This window comes from Corythoichthys intestinalis, chromosome 1 (genome assembly GCF_030265065.1).
Source record: "Corythoichthys intestinalis isolate RoL2023-P3 chromosome 1, ASM3026506v1, whole genome shotgun sequence".
NCBI classification, from domain to species: Eukaryota; Metazoa; Chordata; class Actinopteri; order Syngnathiformes; family Syngnathidae; genus Corythoichthys; species Corythoichthys intestinalis.
Window position 1 is genome coordinate 36645104 of NC_080395.1, and position 7834 is coordinate 36652937.

The following is a 7834-nucleotide window of genomic DNA, read 5'->3' on the forward strand; positions in this document are numbered from 1 at the left end:
ATCAAAGGTTTATTTATGTTTTTTTTTATGCTGTCAGACCAGACAACCTAAATAAATATCTTGAACTTTGGTTCTTAGCTTCTGATGCAGTTGATCATTGTTCATGTTTTAATTGTTGTGAGTTGTATTTTGACCACTAGAGGGAGGCAAAGACTCAATAGTACTAAAGAGCTCAACAGTATCGCTTGTGTAAACGTAGTCAATGACATTTAACTCTTTCAATGCCATTGATGATACTCAAAGTCCAATCGTGGGCTCATCTGTCTTCTGTAAATTTTAATTGGATTATGAGAAGTACATGTCTAATCTATTCGAGTTGGACGAGTGGCAGTTTATTAATGTTTTTTGGTTAAAATTAAATTAAACAACATACAACATTTTTGTTATGAAGCTTAAAAGGATCCACGAATAGAAAGACTTGTAGTTCTTAAAAGATAAACGTTATTATGTGATTAAATAATTTGATGTTGAAACACCCCTTGATTTTTTTGGTTTTATACAATTTGTAAAATTAGTTTAACTTGTAGGTCGCCGTTGTTGTTGACGTCGCTGGGCAGTGACACTGGTTACGCTTCCGGAGTATGGCTCAAGCGACATAAACATGTCATCTGTTCAAACCTTTAAATTTGAACCCGAGAGGAACATTAATGAGCATGACAGCACTGTATATATTTCACAAACCTAGCATAAAAAGCTAAATGAACAGGAAAGACGGGATAACATGAGACTAGAGTTGGAAAAAAAATGGGGTTCTGCCAAAATGTGCTACACTGGCGAAACGTGCTACAAGAGCCAAATTTGACACCCAAAGTACTACCGTACACTTTCAGATTGTTTTGTTTCGATGCATAGACAGAACATAACAAAGAAAGTACTACTAATAATACTAATAAAAAGTAATACTAAAATGAAAAATAAAATAATACTAATAAAACGTAATAATATCAAAAAGGGTGGTTTAAATATGCTACATCAATAATGTGGTCAACAGATCAACAATCTGCTTTAAAGCTATCACAAGAAAACAATGGTTAAAAGTAGGAGAGGGAAACACATGCAAAGAGTATTTTTGAGGCAATGAAAAGGTAAAAAAAAGACACAATAAAAACACAAATAGTAAGTACTCGCCGCTTTTAACCGATGTGCTCATGTGTTGGATGTCGGGTAAATGAAATTGCAGTAATAGCATTAGTATTAGTATTAGTATTAGTAATAATAGTATTCGTCGAGTGACAGTGACAATCTACAATGGACAATTAGCGTCCATTGTGCGCCTAAAACATGGCGCCCTCCGCAGGTCAAAACGTACTAAATATTATAGATTTTTTTAATCAACGGCAACATTTCATGTGTTTTTAATAACATAGTTGAGTCTTATTGGAGCCTACAAGTCTATAAGTCTGAGGTTCCCTTTGATCTTTTCAAAGGAAGATGTTTGAACTTTAAAGCTCAAAGTGCATTTGTGCTGCTAGAACACTCACTCATGATCCCATCATATTACATAATTGTCACTGTATTTTATGATAATTTCTGTGATACTGAAGTTCTTGAGTTTGACAGCAGTCATGTACTGTGTAAGAACGAATCCAAATTGCTTATAGTAATACTCATCAAGTCTTTTTTATCCTCTGTCTACTGCTTTTAGTGGGCCAGTAGAACACAGCGCATCACTGAAACACGTGCTACAGCACATGGAAGGCTGTCCGGACCTGACCCACTACGGCCTGTGTGGAATTAGGAAGTGGAGCGGTCGTGTACTCACAGGTCAGCATTCATTCTAAAAGTCCTTAATGCAGTACTTTTATTTCCTCAATGGGTAACTCCTCCATTGATGATACCTGTTGATAATTTTTGTGACTTTAATTAATTACCGTATTGGCCCGAATATAAGACGGCCCCGATTATAAGACGACCCCCTCTTTTTCAAGACTCAAGTTTGAAAAAAGACTTTTTGAACACCAAATTAATTTTTATACAGAAAATAATTATAGTACATCCGAAACAAATGAGTATAACAATATATTTGAGAGAAAAAGCATGTTATTTTGCCTCATTCAAATCTTTATATCTGAACATTTAAATACGTAAACTAAAGTGCACTCACATTCGTAAATGAATGGCTTCTGGTTTTTGAAATGTAAATAAACCAATCTATTGTTATAAAACAACAAAATTGCAATAACTGCATGAACCATCAAAGTGAAGTCTAACTGTAACTGTGGTTTTGAAACAAATTTAAATAAGGAAAAACACTGCAATAAAATAATGCAAACTGGTTAAACTTGAGCGTAGCTGAGATCTGTCATGACAGAACATCGCTTCAATGATATCTGGCGCCATCTAGCGTCGTGAATGGGGAGCATAGCTGAGATCTGTCATGACAGAACATCGCTTCAATGATATCTGGCGCCTTCTAGCGTCGTGAATGGGTATGACGTCTAGACCACGAATATAAGACGACCCCCTCTTTCATTCTTATTTCAATGCAAAAAACACCGTCTTATATTCGGGTCAATACGATACTCAAAGGAAGTGAAAAACAAAGAAATGTTTACAACAGTTTACATGCTGTCTTACATGTTGTGACCGACTTGTATTCTATGGATTAAAACAGTTACAGTAGACTGAGCTAGCATGATAATATTAGCGTGCTAAACCGTTAATTGCTTCTTAAAATGCTAATGTTACCATACTCCCATGGTATATTCTTAAGTATATATTTTTTATACTGAAATTAAAGGTCTGATGTTGGATATTTGAACAATGTGTTTTTGTCACATCCCTTTGCATCCAGATCCTAACGAGAGGGAACCTTTCTCCAGAGGTCACCTCCACGACTTCCTCCTTCTCAACGTGGACCGGAGTCAGAATGTCCAGTACGACCAGAACCGCTTCACTTGTCACGACGTCGACTTCACCCTGCGGCTGCACAGCGCCGGACTGCTTGTCTGCCGTTTTAACAACTTCAGCGTGATGAAGAAACAGATCGCCATCGGAGGATATAGGACATTTATCATCAAGACAAAGGTAACGACACATAAAGCATCTAGCATTTCATTTTCTGTAACTAATGTGAACTCCACAGATGACAGACGTTCCTACCTCGGTGGGGCCCTCTCAGTATGTCTGCGCCCCCGACAGCAAGCACCTTTTCCTGGCTACCCCGGCTCAACTCCTCCTGGAAAAATACCTCCAACACACCAGCCACAAGCTTTTTCCTCTTAGTACCAAGAACTACGAACATCCGGTCCTGTCCGTCGACTGTTACATCAATCTTGGTCCCGAGGTAAACAAACAAAACGTCTGTTTGTTTTTTGGTAGGTCTTTTATGTTGAAGTGAACCTATTTTTATTCATGTTAATGATAGGCCAGAAGTCAGATATTCTGTAAACTTCAGAAATTTCATTATAATACATTTTCAGTTTTTATTTTTTTTATGTTGTATTTTGTTTTTATTTTGTTGCTTTTTATTCATTCATACTCACGTCCTTCCACTTTTACTCACGTCCTTCCACTTTTTTTTACATCCCTTCTTCCTTTGAATAACACTGTTTTCTGCCTTCTGTTTTTCTACACCTGTCTTTAAAATTCACTTTTTTGTCTTCAAATGGGTTGCCATTGTTCAAGTCAAACCTTAAATTAAATGATAAGATAAAGTAGTTTAACCCTTTATAGGGCAAGTGGCTATTTATGGTCCTTTAAAATAAATCATATCAATCATAAATGCCTTGTGTCCACAGATATGGATATCATATTTTGGGTTATGCAGGCCCCAATATTAACATTAGGTGTTATTATTATCTTATTATTAACAAGTGTGGCAAAAATGTAATATTACTTATGTGGATGCCAGATTTCAAGTATAATCATATATTAAATATGATCATTAAACACTTTTTTTATTTTACAAATAATCAAAATTATAAATTAATTAGTCCCCTGATGACTCAGTGATCGCAGGATTTTCCACTGATTTCAATGCTTTGCACAGAAATTAAAACAGTCCATGGAATATAGGGTGAAGTGTAGAATAATACATTTTACCTGTAGGTTTCATCCGAGCCGTTATAAATCGTGGTATAATAGCGCCTACTACTGGCCTTTCTGGAAGTTAATTCACCCCCCTCCCAGTCGAAATGTATTTGAAGTCTTGTGTCGTCAATGACAGTTAATGATCTTAATGCAAAGGTGGGTAGAGTAGCCAAAAGGTTTACTCAAGTACAAGTAAGAGTAGTGTTACTTCAAAATAATACTACTCAAGTAAAAGTAGTCATCCAAAAATGTACTCAAGTACAAGTTTTTAAAAAAGTATTTATCGAAAAGAATACTCAGGTAATGAGTAACATTGTGAGTAACTGCTTACACTGTTGTTCTTTTTTTGAACAGTGGTATTTTTTTTTCTCAGCACAGTTATCTACATATATGAACTCTTATTATTATACTGTATTATAACCTATTACAAAACCACATTGAGCCAAGAATTTTTTTTTTGTTTTAATTTTTAAATCATTGAATTCCAGCGAGAGAAAGAAATTACATAAAGGAAGCATCATTCGTCCAAAGAGCATGAGTGCCCTCTTTCCGGTTTATCGTGGTAAATCGGTGCCAAATATAAACTGGGAGACGGTTCAAAATCCGTGATTTCGAGTCATGTTGAGGACAAATACTTAATTTTTTACGGTGCTTTAAAGACGCCACGTGAATGAATGGGCCGACGTGATCATAGACCGGCAAGCATGAGTCTGATTGGTGTAATGGAGTCATGTGTTTCTTTTTGCGATGTCTCAGTGGAGAAACTCGTAGAGCCATTGTTGTAAAAGTAAAATCTAATATGTAGAATAAAGAGGAAAATTGTAACGACTAGTGTAGCTCAAAGTAGCGTAATAAGAGTAGCGTTTCTTCTTCACAAATCTACTCAAGTAAAAGTAAAAAGTATAGCTTAGTAAAACTACTCTTAAAAGTACATTTTAACAAATAAATAATAATAAATAGATCACATTAGCCACCTCTGTTTAAATGAGAGGCCATTAAAGGGTGAATCGGCTTTTGGCCCTCCATGTACGACTAAAACCATATCCAAAGTTTTTTTTTATGGGGGTTTGTTTCGATTGTCCGGCACACCTCCTACACTCCTGCCTTGGCCTTGCAGGTGACCGTGTGTTTTGTGAGTTCAAGACCTCACTCCGTCAACATCTGCACCACAGGCCTGCTCTTCAGCGGCCTTCTCCTCTGTTTTGCTGACGCCTTCGTGACACCCAGCTTCCTCAAGAAGTTCACCTTCCTCAAAGGTGCGCGCGGCATTCAAATACACTGCTGGCCAAAAGTATATGCCCCCTGCAATTCGGTCAGATAATGCTCAATTTCTCCCAGAAAGTGATCGCAATTACAAATGCTTTGGTAGTACGGTAATATCTTCATTTATTTTGCTTGCAATGAAAAAACACAAAAGAAAATGAAAAAAAAAATTAAGTCATTATCATTTTACACAAACTCTAAAAATGGGCCGGACAAAAGTATTGGCACTCTCGGCCTAATACTTGGTAGCACAACCTTGAGACAAAATAACTGCGAACAACCGCTTCTGATATCCATCAATGAGTTTCTTACAATGCTCTGCTGGGATTTTAGACCATACTTCTTTGGCCAACTGCTCCAGGTCTCTGAGATTTGAAGGGTACCTTCTCCAAACTGCCATTTTCAGATTTCTCTACAGGTGTTCTATTGGATTAAGGTCTGGAATCTTTGCTTGCCACTTTAGAAGTCTTGAGTGCTTTCTCTCAACCATTTTCTAGTGCTTTTTGAAGTGTGTTTTGGGTCATTGTCCTGCTGGAAGACCCATGACCTCTGAGGGAGACCCAGCTTTCTCACACTGGGCCCTACATTACGCTGCAAAATTTGTTGGTAGTCTTCAGACTTCATAATGCCATGCACATGGTCAAGCAGTTCAGTGCCAGAGGCAGCAAAGCAACCCCAAAATATCAGGGAACCTCCGCCATGTTTGACTGTGGGGACCGTGTTCTTTTCTTTGAAGGCCTCGTTTTTTTCCCCTGTACACTCTATGTTGATGCATTTTCCCAAAATGCTCTACTTATGTCTCATCTGACCAGATAACATTCTTCCAAAACGTTTTTGATTTCCTCAGGTAAGGTTTGGCAATCTCCAGCCTGGCTTTTTTTATGTCTCTGGGTCAGAAGTGGGGTCTTCCTGGGTATCCTACCATAGAGTCCCTTTTCATTCAGACACCGACTGATTGTACGGGTTGACACTGTTGTACCCTCGGACTGCAGGACAGCTTGAATTTGTTTGGATGTTAGTCAAGGTTATTTATCCACCATCCGCACAATCTTTCGTTGAAATCTCTCGTCAATTTTTCTTTTCCGTCCACATCTAGGGAGGTTGGCCACAGTGCCATGGGCTTTATACTTATTGATGACACTGCGCACGGTAGACACAGAAACATCCATGCTTACTCACAATTATGCTTCTCAAATCCTCAGACAGTTTTTTGGTCTTGTTTTTATTCCCCATGCTCAATGTGGTACACACAAGGACACGGGACAGAGGTTGAGTCAACTTTAATCCATTTAAACTGGATGCAAGTGTTATTTAGTTATTGCCAACACCTGTAACGTGTCTCAGGTAAGTAACAGGTGCTGTTAATTACACAAATTTGACACATGATTTTTCAAAGGGTGCCAATACTTTTGTCTAGCCCATTTTTGGAGTTTTGTGTACAATGATCGTTTTTTAATTTCATTTTTCCATTCTCTTTTGTGTTTTTTCATTGCAAGCAAAATAAATGGAGATATTACTACCAAAGCATTTGTAATTGCAATCATTTTCTGGGAGAAATTGAGCATTATTTGACAGAATTGCAGTGGTGCCAATACTTTTGGCCAGCAGTGTAACTTGGTTCCAAACGCACCTGGTTAACAAATTCCGCTCGCTTGTCTCTGCCTCCCCGCAGGCGCGACTCTGTGCGTTATCAGCGCAGATCGCAGCGCTTTGAGGCAGACGGTCGGCAGGCTGGAGCTGGAAGAGGAATGGCGGTTCCGGCTCAGCGACGAATTCCAGACGGCAAATGCCAAGGAAGACCGACCCCTCTTCTTTCTGACGGGAAAACATATATAATCTGGGAGGCTAGTTTACAAATTAATGAGTGGGATTTCTATCAAAAGTGATGCTCTGATGAAAAAAGGATGTGAAAACAGTGAAATAATGAATGTAACAAAGTGCTTCACGTCTTCTTGTGCACTTTCCTACGAAATGTGTGAGAGAAAATGCAGGTACAGGTACAAGTTTGTGCAATGTCTTGATGCAATATTCTGCAGGCTTATTTTACGCAGATTTAAAAGCCATCACAATCATTCATTGTATGAGGGTAGCCGATTTTTGGCAACATTTTTTCGTTTTTTTTTTTTTTTTCCAAAATACTTTTGTGTACATGTAATTGCATGATAATTATTTTCAGTACTTATTTACTGCATGTGTCAGGTTGTAGACTTTGTGACTTTTCCATTTGATGTTTTTTTACTGTAAATTGCATTTCACAATGTACAGTTTTGAATACCTGGAATTGTATAAATGTACAGATAAGTGGAACTTGGCGTTGCAGTGTGAATCTTTTCAAGGACACTTTTTCCCGTAATTTGTTGTGAGAACCCTATTCCAAGTTGTATTAATGGTTCTTCAAAATTTTCAGCACATCATATCTATTGAATATGGATGTGAGCATGCTTTAAGTGTGCAGTTGTTTGATGTGTGATACTGCAAATGGTCTACGGTATGTAGCTGTGTGACATTGGAAGAGTCTTCCAGCTTTCTCAAGTTACCT

At 37.8% G+C, this 7834-nt stretch overlaps 1 protein-coding gene across 1 annotated transcript in view; it reads left to right on the forward strand.

Moving 5' to 3' along the window:
- The window catches only part of greb1 (growth regulating estrogen receptor binding 1), a 45998-nt gene extending 38510 nt beyond the window's left edge, over window positions 1–7488 (forward strand). The window contains exons 30-34 of the mRNA XM_057851865.1: window positions 1646–1764; window positions 2795–3027; window positions 3086–3286; window positions 5150–5288; window positions 6968–7488. Of these exons, the coding sequence (XP_057707848.1) occupies window positions 1646–1764; window positions 2795–3027; window positions 3086–3286; window positions 5150–5288; window positions 6968–7131 (856 nt within the window). The 3' untranslated portion in view covers window positions 7132–7488. The remainder of the gene's footprint in view (window positions 1–1645; window positions 1765–2794; window positions 3028–3085; window positions 3287–5149; window positions 5289–6967) is intronic.
- The last annotated feature ends 346 nt before the right edge of the window (window positions 7489–7834 follow it).